At 35.1% G+C, this 20,500-nt stretch overlaps 1 protein-coding gene across 1 annotated transcript in view; it reads right to left on the minus strand.

Annotated features, from left to right (window-relative positions):
- Window positions 1-203: 203 nt before the first annotated feature.
- Window positions 204-20,500, minus strand: part of LOC111045383 (probable phospholipid-transporting ATPase VA) — a 59,627-nt gene continuing 39,330 nt past the window's right edge. Inside the window, exons 9-21 of the mRNA XM_039424104.1 lie at window positions 18,621-19,062; window positions 17,445-17,603; window positions 16,730-16,885; window positions 15,696-15,917; window positions 14,039-14,288; window positions 13,251-13,349; window positions 12,795-12,949; window positions 12,064-12,266; window positions 10,609-10,766; window positions 9,637-9,741; window positions 7,949-8,136; window positions 7,496-7,636; window positions 204-713 (exon numbers count right to left, since the gene is read on the minus strand). Coding sequence (XP_039280038.1) covers window positions 10,728-10,766; window positions 12,064-12,266; window positions 12,795-12,949; window positions 13,251-13,349; window positions 14,039-14,288; window positions 15,696-15,917; window positions 16,730-16,885; window positions 17,445-17,603; window positions 18,621-19,062 — 1,725 coding nt within the window. The 3' untranslated portion in view covers window positions 204-713; window positions 7,496-7,636; window positions 7,949-8,136; window positions 9,637-9,741; window positions 10,609-10,727. The remainder of the gene's footprint in view (window positions 714-7,495; window positions 7,637-7,948; window positions 8,137-9,636; window positions 9,742-10,608; window positions 10,767-12,063; window positions 12,267-12,794; window positions 12,950-13,250; window positions 13,350-14,038; window positions 14,289-15,695; window positions 15,918-16,729; window positions 16,886-17,444; window positions 17,604-18,620; window positions 19,063-20,500) is intronic.

A 20,500-nucleotide genomic window follows, 5' to 3' on the forward strand; every position in this document is an offset into this window, starting at 1 on the left:
AAAGTGCTTCGAAGGAAAAGCTAACATTTATAAACTCCATGACACATATCTAAACACTCAATAGACTTCTGATTGAACTAACAACAACCTTCACTAGAGCGATACTTCCTAGAAAATTTCCTACTTATTTTAAAACAAATGGCTCGATTCTATTGCACATTAATAACTATTTAACGGGGAAAAATTAATATACACAGAACAAGTTTGATTACAATTGGAATTTTTCGTATGATACAAAATTAACAACAATAATTATGCCACTAAGCATATCTACAATATACATGTAAGGGAATAATACATTCTAAGCATACTTGGAAAACATTGTAAATTGTTTAAAAAACAGGAAAAGATATAACCACGCAGGTGAAAAATGTTGGAATAAATATTAACATGTATAAAAAGAACAAAACAAAATAGAAATAAAATTTGAAAATTGTCTCTAATAAAATTGTCATCGTCGTCACTTCACGAGTGAATTTCGTTGATGCTAGACAGTCAATAAATTGTATGTTTGATTATAAGACACGCAACATACTTATGATGGCAGCACTGGTCCGGTTAAAATGTGTTGTTTGAGTTGGTCCTAATTATCACAGCCATTTTGCTAGTTTACAAACTAGAGGAAGTCACAGGATGGAGGCCGCCGTTAGCCAACCGCCGTCAGCGTGGCGCCGATCGGCACTGCTGTGTCTTTGGGAGGCGCTTCGCCCGTTCTGAAAACATTCACAATCCAATTAAGAATGCACAGCTGTCATTAGATTACATAAGTATTTCAGTATCATCACCTGAGAATACAAAGACAAATAACTTCATATCGAACTCTTTTTTATCTAAAGGGAGAGAGGGAGCTCAACGTTCACCTCCTTTTCTCTCTTAGGCTAGACGCACACCAGTTAGTCAAGACAAGACATGATCACACACGTTTAGTCACAATACTTCACATTGTTGCTAATGACGCAACTCACACTGATTAGTCATTGAAATTAGACATGTCTTCATAAACAACTATGTGAAGTATTGTGACTAAACGTGTCTGATCATGTCTTGTCTTGATTAACTGGTGTGCGTCTAGCCTTAGGCTGGGTGCACACCGGTTAGTCAAGACAAGATTAGTCACGTTAAGTCAAAATACTTCACATAGTATCTTATGAAGACTTGTCTAATTGCAATGACTAATCAGTGTGAGTTGCGTCACAAGCAGCTATGTGAATTATTGCGACTAAACGTGTCTGATCATGTCTTGTCTTGTCTTGTCCTGACTAACTGGTGTGCGCCTATCCTTACAAGTCACAATCATTTCAATCATAAAGTTTGTATAGACATAAAATATTCCAAATGGATCAATGTTCACCTTCTTTTCTCTCTCACATCATTCCAATGATAGTGCTTGTAACTTACACAACAAATAAAATATCCAAATACAAATTTCAATAATGTGATATTAAACTTCAACTATCAAACATTAGCCAGTACCGTATTTTTTGCAAAAACATTTACGCATCAATACTGTTATATTACAATTGCAACCTCATGTAACATGCATTTATTGGAAGATTATTGAATGTGAAAATTTATCAATATTAATTTAAAAATTTGAGGATTTGAGACTTGTTGAACAGTTATAATCACGTAATAGCCTAAAGATATCTGGAAGATGTGATCAAAATCGCTCTAATTGGACTCTATAAAACGTCTTGAATCAGAAAGATGTCTTTAGTTATACCCATTGTTATTGTATAGTAGCTGATACAGCACTTAGAATAGTATATAAGCTCTAGTAATTAAGATTCTTTGTCTCATTTCTGTATTTTGGGCAGTTACTATGCCGGTTTGTTTCTTGAATAAATCTTTTTAAAAAGGATGTCACGTGTTCCGTTTACTTAACTGGCGCCCGAACAAACGGGACCGCAGACGTTTCGGTAAAGTTCAATTAACTTTTTTTTTCGCGACCAACTGTCTCGAATCCAAAACGCGAGTGTAACTCCTCATCTGCGGCCTACCCTCATCACTCTGGAACCAAGTGCACAGCCTTCCATCCTGGCAGAGAGAAACAACACCTGGCGGCCCCTAACCAACAGAGAACCAAGCGACACGGATTCATCCACGGACGAGGACCAGGACGATCCAAGTACGCTCTCCAAACCAGTTGTGAGTACCAAACAAAAGAACTTCATCAAACCCTCAAAACTGCATCCAGTCTTATCTTCAACTTCAGAGATTTCAAAAATGGCAACAATCACTAAACCTATTCCACATGAACTCTTGAGATACATACCTCATTACGATGGTACTTCTCACAAGTTACATCAATTCATATCTACTTGCGAAGACCTTTCTATCGGCTACTGTGCTGATAACATTCAAGAAAAAGAAGCTAATCACTGGATTCTTTTCAAAGCTGCTATGTGCAAACTTGAAGGACCAGCCGAAGCAGTAGCATTCAACAACAGTTGTTCTTCAATAAAAGACTTGATAAAATCACTGAAACAAAATTTTGCTGATAACAGATCTGTACCTGAACTCATTGCTGAGTTGACTGTGATGAAATCCTATCAAAGGGAACATCCTATTGAATTTTTGAACAGACTTAATGAAAAACGTACAAATGTAATTACTAAGTATAAGCTAGATGGTGTTACAGGTTTACTATTAGAAAATTTGATTTGTCAACTGAATGCTACACTTGTAAATACTTTTGTTCATGGAGTTCACCCAACATTAGGGTCACATTTGCAAGTACTACAAGTACAAGACCTAGATGATGCTAGGAATAAGTTAATAAACGATTGTAGTATTGTATTACAACAACTACGCTACAAAACCACTATTGAAACAATGAACAGGGTAGATAGGAAACATTCCAACAACACAACAACATTTAGAAATCCTAATTACGAACAAAACTTTCAAAAACAATGGTCACACGACAATTCTTTCGAACAAACACACAGACCCTTCCAAAGTAGACAACAATTTTCACCACACAATGTTCAACAAACTAACTTCCCCCAAAACTTTCAACAAAATTTTTCAAATCAAAGCTTCCAAAAACAAAACTATCGTCCAAACTTTCAACAACAACGTTTTCCACAACAAAGCTTTCAGCAGCAAAACAGTAATTTCAAACCTAACACTCAAGTAAGTTCGTCAAACACAGTGTCTATGCGCACTCAAAGAACAGACCCTGTACAAAAATTGAAAACTTACAGATCACCATATGAAGTAAACTACTTAGAGGAAGAACCAGAAGATAACTACAATCAGAGCCCGATTGAGGCTATGCAATGTCAAATAAACACTTTGACTGAATCACTCAACAAACTCACGAACCATTTTTTAGAGTCAGGCCCCCAGTTTTCGGAGGACCCCCCAAGCGACTCGACTTGAACATCTTAAACAAATCTCTTCCTTACTTTCTCGATCAAAAGAAAAGAAAATGGCTAGTAGACACAGGATCTGCTAAAAACTATATGCATCCATCATTGGTCTCTCCTGAGATCACTCGATACAAGGAAGACTTTATTGTAAAAACTCCTAATGGAGAAAGTAAAGGAAACGAATATATTTTTTTCAACACTGAAAATGTATTTTCCCAACCCCATAGAATAAAGATGTATATATTTGATTTCTCCACTAAGTATGACATACTTCTTGGAAATGAAACATTACGTGCGTTTAAGATGAATGTAAACTTTGCTAATGATAAACTTGAATATAAGGATGGAATGAAAGAATTGTTGTTTTTGCTAGATAATAAGAGTGTTACATTACAACCAGGCTACAACGTGATCTCAATCCCGGTTAAGTCAGCCCCAAATGTAACAACAGGATTAATTAAAGAAGTGAATACAGATGTATATACTGTTGAAGAAGGTATTGTAGAAATCACTGATAATAAATGTAAATGTGTTGTTTTTTCAAATGAGCTTCTGACTATCTATCCGGAGCCTATGGATGTAGAAGATGTAGAAGAAATTATAGAGCCAAAACAATTCACGACCAATTGTCCTGAAAACTTGGCAGATATAATTCAAGATATACCATCTCTATTACGAACAAGTCACATGAACGAGGAAGAAAAACTTAAAATAATTAGCCTAGTTCAGCAGTTCCCTGAAATAATAAAACGAGAAAATGATCCCTTGAGTAGTACAAATTTGCTAAAACATGCAATCAATACGAAAGACGATCTTCCCGTCTACACAAAAAACTACAGATACCCACAGATTTATAGGGAAGATATTGAACTTGAAATCGACAAACTACTAAAAAACAAAATTATCCAACACTCCAATTCGCCATACAACAGCCCTATTTGGGTGGTTCCCAAAAAACCTGATGCATCAGGCAAGCGGAAAATCCGTATGGTTCTAGATTACCGTAAATTGAATGATAAAACTATTGATGATAAATTCCCCCTACCCAACATTGAAGATCTGTTTGGCAAAATAGGCAGGGCTACATACTTTTCAGCCATTGATCTGGCCTCCGGTTTTCATCAAATCCAAATGGACCCACAATCCGTACCTAAGACAGCTTTCTCAACAGAGCACGGACATTACGAGTTTTTACGTATGCCGTTTGGGTTAAAGAATGCACCCCCTACGTTTCAGAGGGCCATGAACATAATTTTTTCAAGAATGACCAATGTACTAGTCTACATGGATGATATAATAATTTTCTCTGATAGCCTTGAGGAACATTTAAAGCATTTGAAATCGGCATTTACGAAACTAAAAGAACACAATTTGAAAATTCAACTTGATAAAACTGAGTTTTTCAAGCGTGAGCTGTTGTATTTAGGGCACATCATTTCGGAAAAAGGTGTGATGCCTAACCCCTCTAAAGTTGAAGCCATAAAAAACTTTCCAATCCCTAAGACCGCCAAAGAAATCAAACAATTTCTTGGACTGACCGGTTACTATCGCAAAATGATTAGAAACTATGCTAAAATAGCTAAACCACTCACTGCTGCTTTGAGAAAAGATGTAAAGATCAATCCCAATAGCAAGGACTACAGGGAGGCTTTTGAAAATTTGAAACTAATGTTACAAAACAGCCCCATCCTACAATTACCTGACTTCTCGAAACAGTTTCTTGTCACCACAGACGCGAGCAACTTTGCCATCGGAGGTGTATTGTCCCAAAAGTTTGATGGTAATGACCTCCCAATAGCCTATGCATCACGAACACTTAATAAGAGTGAGGTTAACTTATCGACTATAGAAAAAGAGCTACTTGCTATTGTATGGGTATGCAAACATTTCAGACCATATCTATACGGACGAAAATTTTTGATTCAAACAGACCACAAACCTTTACAATGGCTTAGAAACATAAAAGAACCTAATTCAAAACTACTCAGATGGAAGTTACTTTTAGATGAATTTGACTTTGAGATTAATTACGTGCAGGGAAAAACCAATCACGTGGCAGATGCACTGTCCCGCATACCCTCGCAGCCCATCAATTTAATGGACAACGATGATAATGACTTTTTAGGCTTCGGCAACGAAGACCTACCCTTTCATGGCTTCGACGACATAAACATAGACGATTTGATTCAGTTGAATAGTAACGATGACCCACCACCGATAGATGATCCTAATGGTTATCTTGATGACATCGCGAATGCTTTAACTCGATTCAATAACCAAGATGATGCTAATGCTAATACTTCTGAGCCCCATGATATGGAAAATAATGATTGTGGTACTGGTAGCTCTGTTTTCGATATGAATGACTATATTCTTCTTCGTGAAGACAATGCCGATCATACCGATACTCATCAAACAACTAAAGAAATTGACGACAATGCTTTACCAATTCATAATGACACTGACAGCCTTGTGACAATTCATTCAGCAGACAGTTCAAATGAACAAATTCAGATAGTAGACGACGATAAAATATTGAACGTTGAACATAATCAGATACTTATTGAACGTGGAAACAAAACACCTACCCTTCAGAAAATTTTTGATAAGAACAGACTCCTTCTCTGTTTTCAAGACCCCTTAGATTTCGAACACATAAACAAATTTTGTTTGGAATACCTGAAACCGAATACCACGTATGGTGTATATTGTTCAAAAGATGGTTTATTGAGTAATCAGTACGAATCAATGTTTAACAACTTTGCTAAAGTCATTAAGGAAAGTTTCAACTCAGTTAAGATTAAGCGGTATAAAAAAGTTAATCTTGACATTACTGATCCCGACGAACAAAAAGAAGTAGTTTCCAATTATCATACTGGAAAAACCTATCATAGAGGAATTTCAGAGAGTTACTCACACATTCGACGACGGTACTATTGGCCTTCAATGATGCGTGATATTACTAACTTCATAAACAAATGCCCAATATGTTTAAAGACTAAATACGAACGTCGTCCCATTCGTGCAGAATACAAAGTATCCCCTACTCCTACAAAGCCCTTTGAAAAACTGCAACTTGATGCCTTTCAGTATGACAAACGTAAATTTTTATCAATCATCGACTGTTTCTCCAAACGACTCGTAGTCTACCCCCTCACGAGTCTTAATCAAATCGAGGTAAAAGACCATCTCTTCGACTATTTTTCTCTCTATCCAACCCCCAAGATCGTACAGATGGACAACGGCAGAGAATTTGACAACGCTGGTTTACGTGATTTTCTAAAACTTTATGAAGTCGAACCTTATTATGTTACCCCTGGTCATCCAGACTCGCAAGGGTTAATTGAAAGAACTCACTCCACTCTAATTGAACTTTTAAATTCTATCCAACTTCAAAATAGAAATAATACCACTGAAGCCAACATGAAAACGGCCGTGATTGCGTTCAATAACACACTCAATTCCACCTTAAAAATGACACCAATGGAAATAACATTCGGCATCTCTGAGAATTCTTTTCTGAATGACACTACAGAACAACTTATCACTGAAGAGCGTACAAAAGAGTATCATGATAGGTTACAGCTTATACATAGATTGGTAAAAGATAAGGTAGAGATGGAAAAACAAACTAGGACAGAATTATTGAATAAGAATAGGGAATCAGACGTCGAAATCCCCGAAGCCCCGTTTATTAAAACAACCTTCAATAAAAAGAACAAGCCAAAATTCTTCCAAGTACAATATGATAAACAACAAAATGTTGCTACAAATTCCATAGCAATTCAAAAACGACCATTCAAAATCCATCCTAATAGGATGAAACGACCACGGAAAATAGTTACAAAGAAAAATAATAAATTTGTAATACTGTATCCCTGTATGTTATATTTATTATTATTATTAATAATATTCGTATGGCTTTTACTCCCCCCCCTTACGAAATTTCCACCTCGCCTGAGTACATCATTTAAGCCGTCAATGTTTAAACATTATTGATTTATTTTTATAGGTTTACTCAATAGGTTAAGTTGAATGGATTAGTACCCTTTTCATTTTTTTCAAAGACATAGATATTAATATTTAATGTAGTATATTTGAGATAAGTATAGTCTCACCTGTATATTGATGATGTTGAAGTAGATCTGGACCACGAGACAAGAAAGTTATCTCCATGTTTCATGGCATTCCTCTCTTCCATCATAACTCGCACTGTATCACTCGGCCAATAGATATTGATTAGCACCATTACTGTAACCCTGAAGCAACATTCAAGTTTCAAATATTAATATAATTATAATAATATAAGTTTATTAGGATTATTTTCAAGTATAATAAATTCAATAAACACTGTAATTATTGTGTCAATAACTTGTAGAAAAGGAAGAGTTTTACTACAATAATATTCAGTTTTAATATGATATAGCTCATTAACATCGTTATTGTCATCACTGGAGTTTTGTTCCTACAATTTGAGATCTCAAGTAGGTAATTTTTGTATTTTTTTACGTAATACCCTGATGTTTAAAAAATACAAGAAGAGTTCTACAATGAACCAGTAAAAGTTGTACCTTGGTAGAAGAGCGGCTACTGTAGACAGTAGCACTAGGCACCAGAATTCGAGAGAAGCGAGGGTTGAACGCAGCACCCACACGTTGCTGGGGAGGCCCAAGCATTGCATGCAGATCGAATTGTAGATGAAACAGAAGACAAAGTAGCCTCCCAGCGATAGAATAATCGATCCAACATGAAGGATGGTCTGAAACAAAAGAAAATGCTTTCAAATCAACATAAAGTCTATTATGAGGTGAGTAATTTAGCCATATAGAGAGCGATTGCAGCGTTAATTTTTATGCCCAAAGAAGTTTGTAAAGCGGTTGGGGGGGGAGGAGCTTCAGAGGAAGTCTATTGGGAGTCTTCACTCTATCTAGGTTATTAAAAATAATGTTTATATTAAAATTGATGAAAAATTTGAAAATAATAAATTTCAAAATCCAGCAAGCTTGATAAGTAATTACTGCCTGATGATAATGCTATTCAAAAGAATAGTTTATTTCCTGACAAACTGCAATATTCTGACCTTCTTAAAGCAAAAGCAAGCCTTAGGCCCGGTTGCAGAGTCGTTACATAAAATCAAACATAGCTATGTGAAACATAGTTTAAAGTCACTGACATGAATGGTTGGTCGTTGCCAAGTCGTTTGCCAAAGCCTATTTAGCTATATCTCTAATTAGCATCACACATAAGTCACACTGCAGCTCTATTCACTTTTTTCCGTACATGCTTCTATCCAAACAATGTCTTGGCATCGGGCAAAGTTTCAATCGACATCACTGTGAACGTTTTTTCAAAAGATCTCACATAAAATTGATAAACAATATGGCGACTCTTGGCTTTTGATTGAGATTTCTCACCATATTTAGCGATTTGGAGGTTATAAAACAACTTGAAAAAACATAGGGAGAGAAAAAATAACTTACTTATATTTATACAGATGGTTTTTCGTAAACATCTTTCAAAAAAGCTATCACAACCTCTAAAATGCATTTGGCTGGAGTAGGTATTGGATTTAACAGCACGACTTCGGGCCCATAACTTAACAAGAGATATGAATAAGCTCTTTCTGACGACTGTGCAACGAAATCATGTGTCTAATTGGGCGTTTTTAGTTTTATGGGAGCTTTAGTTTACTTTGACATCTGTGCAACGGAAAGTGAATTTATGGCTTCGTAAATGAGTTAACTGCCTGTTTTCAACTTTATTTGACGACTCTGCAACCGGGCATTAATTTCATAAATAGCTTACATGATCATTATTGAATGTTGTATCTTCCATAATTAAAACATACTGGTTTATTTACTTATAATTTTATAAGACTTTGGAGCCATCCATGCCACACAGATATAACATTTTATGGTTAATTTTTCTGTATAATTGCAATTGGACTCTACTTGAGCGTTTAAATTAGTGCTTTATTATTATAATAATAAATTTCAAGTTATTTGATCATAGCTTTAAACGAGCGGGGAAAAATTCTAAAGTTCTAAAAAGTTCTAGATGAGAGTTCCCAATTATTGAAGAATAGAATCGATTACTCTCAATTCAATCATACACGCTTAAAACAAGCCAATCAAAAAATATGGGTTAGCTGTTTCCAAGAGAATTTTAATTTACCTATCTATCATAAAAGCTACAAGTTTATTAACAAGTTGATAATCCAAAAATAAGTAATAAATGCGCGAATAGAAGAAATAATTACCCATGATTTAGTTTCTAACGCTGCTTGTAGCAACATAGCAAACATGCATGATGTTACAATTGCAATTCCGAACTCCCAAATACCCGCATCTGTTTCATTGTAAACCTGCGGAAAAAAGGTTTAATTAGAAGATTTTTGGCTTTTGGCATCATAACAAACAATAACGTAGATTGACATGAAAACGTTCAAATATCATTAAGCTCTGAGATGTGTCTTACATAGACACGAGTTACATAAGAGGATTTGTATTTTTCCACATAAAAATTAGTATTAATATTATTCAATACGCTTTAAGATAACTTTCAATGATGATTGTCAATATTCATGGGTTTCTCAAGGTGATGAAACTCACTGAAATTCACTTGATGTGAATTTAGAAAATATTTTCCTAAATTACCGATTCAATGACAAGTTTTTCTTACTTAGTTGAGGACCAATATCGAAAATAATATAATGCTTCACCATGAATGGAGGATTAGATTGTAATTCACGAACGATTTCGTTGATAAGACAACCAAATTTCATGTTATATGACATCAATTCACAAATAACTGCATTACAAGTACATAAATACAATTGAAGCTCTTTCTGACTCAAGAAAGAAAGGATAGGCGTGGGTTTCAACAGAGAGTTGAATAAAAATAAAAACAAATACATAGTGCGAGGTGTCAATGGAAGTCAATAAAAGAAGTCAATGGAGAACTGGAATGCCATGTCCACAGAAATCTGCAAATATTTTTCCATGCCAACGTTGAGATTTCCCTCATAGGTAAGCACCATGAGGCTGGCCTTCAGATTTTCCGTTGCATGTGGAGCCGAGGAGAGGATGAGGTATCATAGCACGATAGTATAAAACGCTGAAAAATTCCAACTAAAAACTAAGAACGCTAACGAAGAACAATTTATTAATTCAACCTGAATCCTTGTCAAACAGTATAACATACAATTCAACTATTCATTAGATGATAATACCTCAGCAGAAATGAAGAGAATGACAATACTCTGATAGAAGGCATCGGCTGTTGTGAGCCAAAACGAATGGCTTTGATAGGTGAATCCCAGCCTGCCCTGCTTGTAGAGGCCTGGCCTGGTCAGCAATATTTGCTGTGGAACATCTTGATCGTAGACACCTAAAAACAATATACCATTGTTCAAATAATTTGCGAAACCAGATTACAAGCAAATGTGTAAAACCAAATCATAAAGTTCCAAAACAATAGACTGATTATCTAGTATATGATACAGTAGTAATTTGTTTTTCTGACATAAAATGTTAAAAACTCGAAATTTTGTTGCTTTAAAAAAGACTACATTAAGCCTTTTCCCATTGATGAACTATGGTCGGGCTTGTGAAAGTGAGCAATACAAACAGTAGCGGTTCAAGTCGACGATTGATATTTCAGTGAATGAGAGATAACAGAGCAGGTGACAATGTGACTTCAATTTAAATTAATTTCATTCAAAAAAATTATTTCTTCTCAATTATCCGGAGTTTAGCATTATTAAAGCATAGTGAAGGTGGTAGTGTTCAGCTCCCTTCACCACTACGTACATTGCGTTTTTGTTAAGCAATCTTCAACCCCAAAAACATAGCTGAATTCAATCTAAGAAACAATATCACTAAGATTTCGATTTGATTATTTTTTTAGTTGAATTTTATTCGCAATACAACAAACGACCTAATTACAAACACTGCTAGAAAAAGGCTTCAAAATAATGATATATGGTAATTGCAGATGAGTTGAGCACTTATAGAAGATAACTTGAATACCAAGAATGAGTTATATCGAATGAAAGACTATGAGAATAAAATTGACATGAGTCACTACTCGTGTCAATAAATAAAATATATCCTCAATTTCTCTCATTCAACTAAAAACATCAACTCGAAATTAGTTAAGGGCACTAATTGAAAATATGTTCTGAAAGCCAACAAATCTAGAGTTAAGTTAATAATCCAACTCAATTATTTATTATAGTTGATTAATACCGAGTATTGATTTTACTATCATTTAAATACGTTGACATTATTAAAATCCATCCTGCAACGCTATATAAGTCGATTTTGTGAGCTTGAAACTCTTGGCCAGGGGCAATCTCCTGGTACGGCTATAGCCATCTTTACAGTTTCATCATAAACATAAATTCAGCATAAATTAAGGTCCTGACAATATATTACTACTTGGATATACTTTGGATATGGACCATCTATAAAATAATTCATCCAAAAATGAACTATCCTAATATTTTAATAGGATGTTGAAACATCCATCCATCAACTCATTCACACAGTTCATGTTATCATGATTACAATTCAAGAAACCTTTACGAATCTATTGGAGTTATTACGAATCTATTGTATCTATCTAACCTTTATGAATCTATTGAGACAACGTATTTGAAATGGGATATGACGTGGATACTGACAGCATTTTTGTAGAAGAAGTAGAGGACCATGCGAGCAAGCCGGTCGTAGGCCCAGTGGCCATGCACGAGCAGCAGTCGCTCGAGGAACTTGAAGCGAGGCATCGAGAAGTCCGACGACATGACGGCCTGCATTCCCTCGTGGCCCGAGATGCCAATGCCAACGTCAGCTGATTGGATCATCGACACGTCGTTCGCGCCGTCACCTGTCACAAAACACATTACACTCATCATTTCACCTACTATTCTTTCACTTATTTTATCTACAAACAAAGACAAACTTTATACCACGTTTTCTATGACCGATGCTCACGGCACTTCTAGTGACATTCACTTCAAACTATTAGCATTGCTTGGATGTGAATCGTTGGTGTTATTCATAAGCAATGCTGATAGACATTTAAGACTAGTGAATCCACTAAAGAAAAAAGTAAAGACTAAAGAAAATAAAGACTAAAGACTTTCTTTAATCTTTAGTAGTAAAGACTGAAGAAAATACCGATTATTGGAGTTCCGGATTACAAGTTTTGTATAAACACCTCCTTCCGATTTATTCGAATTGTATTTTTCAACTTGTATAAATAAATAAATAAAATGGCTATTCTTATTTTAATAGTTTTACCATATAGGCTAGTTGGTTGATTTTCTACATTTCGACTATACTATTCTTAATTATTGTAGATAAGCACAATCCATGTGAACATTCTCAACTGACTGTGAATTATTATTCTTACCGATAGCCAGAGTTCTAGTTTTGAGTTGTTGTTTGACAATGCGCACAATGTAGGCCTTTTGCAGAGGAGTAGCTCGACAGCACAGCACTGACGTACAGTGCCTGGTCAGTCGCAGAAATGGTTCTTGTAGGTTTGATCGTCTATCTAGAATATACCTGCAAAAATATCAAAAAACTGTAAAAAGGAAAATTACTTCTATGTAAAAATAAATGTGGTAGAGAGTTGAGAATCCAATAACTAGAAGACTTTATGTACTTTCAATTTATGGAAATTTAAAACGACTACCGATGTCGAAGTATAGACATGCAGTTATTATTGCAAGTCTTCATAAATCAGTTTGTTTAACTAGTGAAAATCAGAACGGCATTGGTGAAATTATAGTTTATGACGTAAAAAAATAAAATTACAAACGACTGAAAAAGAAGATGATTTCTATAAATGACTCCAGTAACTCACGTTAATGTTTTTCCATCGACTACAAGAGCTTTCTTCCTGTTGTTAGAAATTCTCTCCGATCTGGTTGAGTTCTCCGTTGAAGGCTGGCCCTGATTTGTTCTGGAACACATAAATATTGAAATTCTGTTAAATTACTTCACTAACAAGACAAGAAAACAATTAACATAATTTATGGACCAAAAATATCACAAATGTTATTTGTAATAATAAGAAATTATCGAACTTGTACACAAGTATAATGTCAAGAAAATATTGATGTGGATGAACACAGAATACCATACTTTTTCATTCAATGAAAAAGCAATCAATAGAAATCCGTTATAGCTCTTAGCAGAAAATTCATATTACAAGTTGGTAATAGCCATGAATATTTCAATTTCCGCATTTTACACAATGCACGGAAGATTATTTATTCATTCATTTACAATAACAGTCTAATAATGATAAAATTTCCAAAAAAAATCTACTTCAATTTATACAACTGTCTAAAAGTAGGTTTTATGTCATCACATCATTAAGGCTTGTATGCTCAAAAGTGGTTCAACCCATTTTACCTTAATCCAGGACTAAATAAAGATATGGTGCTACTGTATAATGACTGTGCTAATTACAAATGGGTAAGCTAATGGTTCAAACTCCATATTCATGGTTAACTCTGGGTATTTGCCCGGGCCGGGATTCGAACCCGGGCCTCTGAATCAGAAAGATAACTTTAAAAAATAAAATATATACATTTAATAAAATAATATAGAAAATAGAATAATATATTTTGTAAGAAGAGAACATACACATCAGTGGTGGTGCGGCCCTCGACCGCCGCCAGATAGAGGTGGATGGTGGACTCGGCTGTCTCCTTGTTGCGCGCGAACAGCTTGAGCAGCTCGCAGCTGGGCGAGAAGAGGCGCGCCGAGTAGGCCACATTGATGGCCGTCTCTGGCTTGTCGCCTGTCAGCACCCACACCACGATGCCAGCCGCCCGCAGTGACGCAATCGTCTCAGGCACTCCCTCCTGCAGTCGGTCCTCGATGCCCGTCGCACCTAAACCATACATTCATTCTGATCAATCACTCACAGCAGGTGATAACTTCACTCGAACAATGCTTTTGCAAAACATCTTACAAACTGTGCAACCGGCAGTCATTTACTTTTAATAATTATATTTTATTTATAAGATGTTTTAATAATACATATATATTTTTTAATATATGTCCTCAGCACACTGACATCCTAGCAAAACTCGTTTATTTTTTGCATGAATATTCTCAACTACCTTAATTCTTTCACAGTGATTATCTAGTTAATATTAGTTTATAATCATTGCTATATTCTTCAAAATTTCTAGTTTTTTCATTAGGGACATGAAATTGGACTCAAATTCTTGGAAGTGAATATAAACCTACCTTGTAGAAATTTTACTATTGTATTTATAAAATTTGGGAGTAGAACAGTTTTGGGCTAGGCCTGTTGCTCTCCTCAGTGTTATGATGAATTGTAATCGAATTGATGAAAAAGAATTATTTTTTTCAATAGGTATCCTCAAGTCATTGACATCATAACAAAAAATATACAATTTTTAATCATCCTAAATTAATAGCGAATCTAGACAGCACCTAAAGCTTGTTTAGAAATCATTCAAACCTCATCGCCAATTAAACAAAATTAAATAAAACCCTGGTCTGTGATAATAGAACTGCTACCCCTAGAAGTAATTTAGCTATGTGATACACACACACACATAATAGAATGCAGCAACTGTACAACATTTAATAATTCAATTCTGGAATGATAGTAGTTTTGGGAAAATGTATTTTTTTCATAATTAAGTTTCTTTGTAATTTTGTCATAGTTCTTTCTAATGTGTATTAGTTTCAATACTTCTACTACTACTACTGCGAATCAATTTGAACTGAAACGCATTGCAAAAGAAGGAATAATTTACTTCATAGCATTAATGAAGCGTGCAATAATGTAAAAATCAATTACATTATATAATTGGAAACTAAGAGTAGTTTCTATAAGTGATATATAGAATGATTAAAACAATTTTTTTTTATGTCAATGAAATGAGGATATATTTCTTGTTAAAAAAATCATTGAAATAAATACCTGAAACTAGTCTAGTCTGAATTAAATAATATAAGGGTGCAAGTAACTCTTTGTAATCAATATAATTTCATACACATAATTGAAACACATTTTTGTGAAATAGATTATTTGGACAATAGAGAAGGTAGAGTTAATCGTTCAAAATCGAGCAAGTTTCTATGTTTCATTAAGCAAACTATTGCTTTAAAAGAAGAATAAAAGTACAGTCAAATTTGGGTCAGTTTTAATCAGAAGCGATGGTACCGTGAATTTATTACAGGAAATTGACAACATCCTCAATCCATTTCAATAAACCTTATAGTGCACTCAAAAATCACTTGGAATACGTCAAGTAATTACCGATCAGGGTGAGATTCTGTTCTATATCGAGGTAGGCTTCCCTGAGCTTCCTGTCTCTAGCGTCGTGCGACAGATCGGCCTCCTCGAGTCGCGTCGCCCAGTTGGAGAACTCGCTCTCACTCAGATGGCGCCTTGCCATCACCAGCACCCGCAATCCCTGTCTCGCATACAGGTTAAGATGCTGCTGTGTTCTAAACAACATTTGTTGCGATTGTAGATCATCTGAAAAGTAAATACATAGTTGACTTACTGGAAAACTTATTGAATCATTTGAAACACAAACCATTGGAATACGCGCGATTTTTTTCACTTGAATGAGTGTTGTATACCTTTTGTTTAGTGTTTTATTATGTTTACAATGTAAATAATATTGATATATAAATAATAAGGCAATCCTTGTGTTATTTTTCTCTAAATACATCGTAGTTCAGAATGGATCAGGAAACTATCACCAATGAAACATGATAATAACACACTATTGAAAAGTATTAATTACAGCCATATACCATACAGCCATACCTTGGAGAAAAGATAGCATGAGAAGATAATCCATGGTATTGGTAGTTTATGTTTCAAATTTCAAGTCGATTTTTTGTCAACTCAAGCCGATTATTACTGTTTCGGTCGGGTAAGAGTGTAAGAACGGCACAGTATAAGAGACTTACAGCGTCACATAGCTTCACGAAAAACAACTACTAGGACTATCGGCTTCAGTTGACTGTGAAATTTAAAACATGATGTCCTATAATCATGGTATATCTTCTTATGTTATTTTTTCTTCATGAACATACTACTTGAATAAATTATCATCATTGAATATTATTTATTATTTACTTGTATAACCATGACTTCATTAGTAATTTGCGAATAAAAATGTATTTTTCATGTGAATTTCAAACTATTCATAATCAAACTGAAGTATGGTAACCAACCTAAACTTTGGGTCAATATTCTTAGTTCAAAATCAAATGTGATTCAAATTCAATCCTGCTCTCATACAATAGGGTGAAAATAGATAAATAAACGCATCTCACCTATTGGAGCTAGCCTCGATAGAATAGTAGAGTCAGCACCTTTACAAAACATAACGATCTGATCGTTACTGGAAAACCTGAGAATTACGGACATACATTTACGAGCCGAGTCAAATGGAAGCACCTTCAATATCTCGTAATCAACAGGATTTTCCCCTGTAACAGAGAACGTGAAAATCAATAACAAATTAATATTGTATGTCAAGAATTATTTTACGATAAAACTGGGTTGTACCAGCTAGGTTCAATAAATATGAAGCAGTTGATCATACCTTTAATGATTACAATTGTACTGATCCGGGTTTAAAATTCATTTTCTCCGTTTTATTTATTTATTTATTCAGTCATGTACAAATATTACACTTATGTGGGAAGGTATTCTAGTACAACAGGCTTATGCCCAAAACTGTCCCTTCTCAAATTTATACTAAAGTCCAAATCAAAAAGTAGGTTAAAGTACTATTTAATAAAAACAGATCTTTTATTCAATTCAAAAGATATTTCTCGTGAACTGATAATTGATATGTAACATCTCAATTGGGTAGGTTTAAAAGGAATCAACACAAAATCAAGGGAATTCTTCATTACTGAATTTACTTGGAATTGAAAATAAATTCAAAACATGTCAGGAATGTCAAAGATAAACCATTATTAGTATCTGAAGTCGGTTCAAATAGGAAACAATTCATAAAATTCATGTGTGAAAATGACTTACCTAGCATACCAACGGTAACAGAATTAGGCATTCTAGAGAGTAAACACACATTGTAATTGTAGGCGGTCTCCACGAGAGCCAATTCATCAGGACTTTCAGCCTCATAGATTGGCTTCACTGCAGAAGACTCTGGCACTTTCGGTGAATTATTGTTAACACCTGGAAACCGACATAAAATAAATTATTCCAAAGTGATAATCAATGATTAAATAAATAAATAAATCAAATTAAAATCTTTATTTTCCCAAAAAGATAATTACAATGACAATGGTTATAATAAAACACATAATGTTAACAAGAATCAAGTTACAAAAATAATTAATTCAAGGGCAATCTGAAAAGTTTCCTACCTTACCAAGAAGGTTACAATCTTGTGAATGAGAAATAGTACATCTTTTCGATAATATTTTGAACGTAACTCGCTATGATTCCAGCCATTTTGGATGCGTAGTTTCCAAGTTACAGTCGTTTGAGATAGTTGATATCGGATGGTGGGTTCCGCATCTGTTCTTTTCAGGCTGCTCTCGTAATTTTACACTGTACAATATTAAAATTAGCAGCGGGAACTTATCCACAATACTCCAGTAATACAACATTGCTTTATAATTTGTTGAATTTATTTTAATTCAACAACATATAATAATAATTACTTATTTGGATTTGAAGCTTATAATTTCATTTCAACTAGTGGGCTAGACAACTAACTCAAAATTCTGCTGATATTCTGTCAGATTCTATTGAAAGTAGTGCAATGTCAAGTTGGATTACATGCAATTAATAAATTCATCTTCATGATTTGTGATTTGTAATGATAAATTACTAAAGATTTTTTCTTATGCACTTTCAATGTTATCCTGTTTTATACACAAAAAGGACGAAGGAGGGAGTCAATTCAGTTGGCCAACGAATTCGATCTGTTGATAATAGTTCAAAGAATATGATTTGAAAATTTAGAGTTAATTGATGAGAGTAAACGAAAGGAATCGTCAGACAAGTCCATAGACTTGTTAAACAAAAACGGACTACGACTCGGGGCTGAGTGATAAATCACCACTACGCTCTTTCAATTAGGGCCAGACCATGTTAAGCGTTTTTTTCGGGCTCAACATCATTTATTGTAATTGTTATTCGGGTTCAAACAGCATTAATTGCTTTTGTGGGAGACATGAAACTGACCATTCTTGTTGCGCCGATAGACGACGCTGGAGAGAATGGCAGGCATGGGCACGTTGAGCAGCTTGGGCCGTGGCGGCGAGTTGGCTGCAGCTGCGGCGGTATGCTTGGTGGTGGGGGACGAGTCGGGCGACGACGCGATCGGCGACAGTGTGGTCGCGCGACCAAAACTGATCAGCGACGGCAGGCCGCGTTCGCGCAGTGACTGTCGCACCTCCGGCGGCGGCGGCGGTCGCGGCGGCGATTCCTCCTCGAGCGTTGTGGACATGGTGTCGTCAGCGGCTGACGCTGTCGAGAGCGGCGTCGGCGACGGCGTTATCGAGCGACTCTCGGCCAGCCGGCGGTAGCGCGACCGCGAACTGGACACTGTGGTAGATGTCTGCGGCTTCGGAATGAACTCGACGTGGGTGCTTAGTTCCGGCTCGATTACGCCGCTGGCGTTCATCTGGACAATAAACAAAATACACCATTCAAGGATGAAATGTATAATAGGCTACATTGAATAGAGTAAATAAAAAAATAAGTGTATTCGTATCAGTATTGGTTTAATAGGAAACATTGTTGTTTGTGATAAGGAATTATGACGGTTCAAAGTGAACTACCTACAACTAAAACAAAGTGAAGCACTTAACGTCATCAGTAGTACACTATTCACAATAAATCATAAGGTACAGTTTTTCTTGATGTATATATATAGTACGAGTCATTTTTTCATCCTCCGATCAAATATCATAAGACACCGTGACAACGGGTAGGAGCTGAACAGCTTGTCATCTCCGCCAAACGCCCTGTGATCGGTGCGGTCAGATCGTCAATTGTTGTCAAGTTATAGACCCACAAACATGGCCACCTCACTCAAGTCTCCTGCCAAGTGCTAGTTGCATTCGTCAGCGTTATTCGTTTTTTGCAAGCAAAAGGCAATAATTCAGCTCAAATCTACAGAAGAATGATTGAAGTTTAGCAGGAAACGTTTGATGTGTGCGTGAATAGTGTCAGAAAATTAAAGCGTCAGTTCAAATTAAGGAGTGAGAATGTAATTACTAGTCAATTTAGGCTACTATTTACAAATGCATGTAATAAATAATTCATTCATTTTATACATATGAAATTCAACAGGATTCAACGTTCAACAATGTTTATTAGATAAAATCCACAACTACAAATCACAGAACACATTAATCAAAGATTAACTCAAACAAGTGAATATTACTAGAAATTACATGATTCAGAAATTCTTCAACGTCATGCAACATTTCGATACTGGAGTTGGCACTTGAATCAAAGTCTGCAGGCTTTAGAGCCTGTGACAACTGAAAACAATAAGAGTGCAGTTGTAAGATAATCCACAAATACAGAGATAATAAAAATTGTGAATGCCTAAAAAACTATAACGCTTTGTAAATTGGAATTTTATTGATAGTCCAAAGTCCATATATTTCATACTTCAATACTAATGCATTTTCAACAGGTATTTTCAGATCTGATATAATTTGAAGAAATCGAAAATTGTTTTCAAATTTCAATGCGGTGTACAAAATTACAGCCATGTAAATTTACACGGATACTGAATGTTGCAAATATAAAAATAGGAGGAAAGCCAACGGCTTGAATTTAATTTGAAATTTGTTATAAAAAATCAATTTTGTAGATATATCATTGTAAATTGTGATAGATTGAAATTAATATAATATACTGTAATTAGGATGTGTCAAATGAATAAGAATTACAGTTTTGGATTACACACTATTAAATGTGAATCAAAGGACCTAGATTACTAGATATCAAAGGATCTAAAAATCCAAGGAATTATTCAATCTGTATGATTGTTACATATATTGAAATGAGAACAGTTTTGGGCATAAGCCTGTTAGGTCATTTCAAAA

Source organism: Nilaparvata lugens, chromosome 3, assembly GCF_014356525.2.
Source record: "Nilaparvata lugens isolate BPH chromosome 3, ASM1435652v1, whole genome shotgun sequence".
NCBI classification, from domain to species: Eukaryota; Metazoa; Arthropoda; class Insecta; order Hemiptera; family Delphacidae; genus Nilaparvata; species Nilaparvata lugens.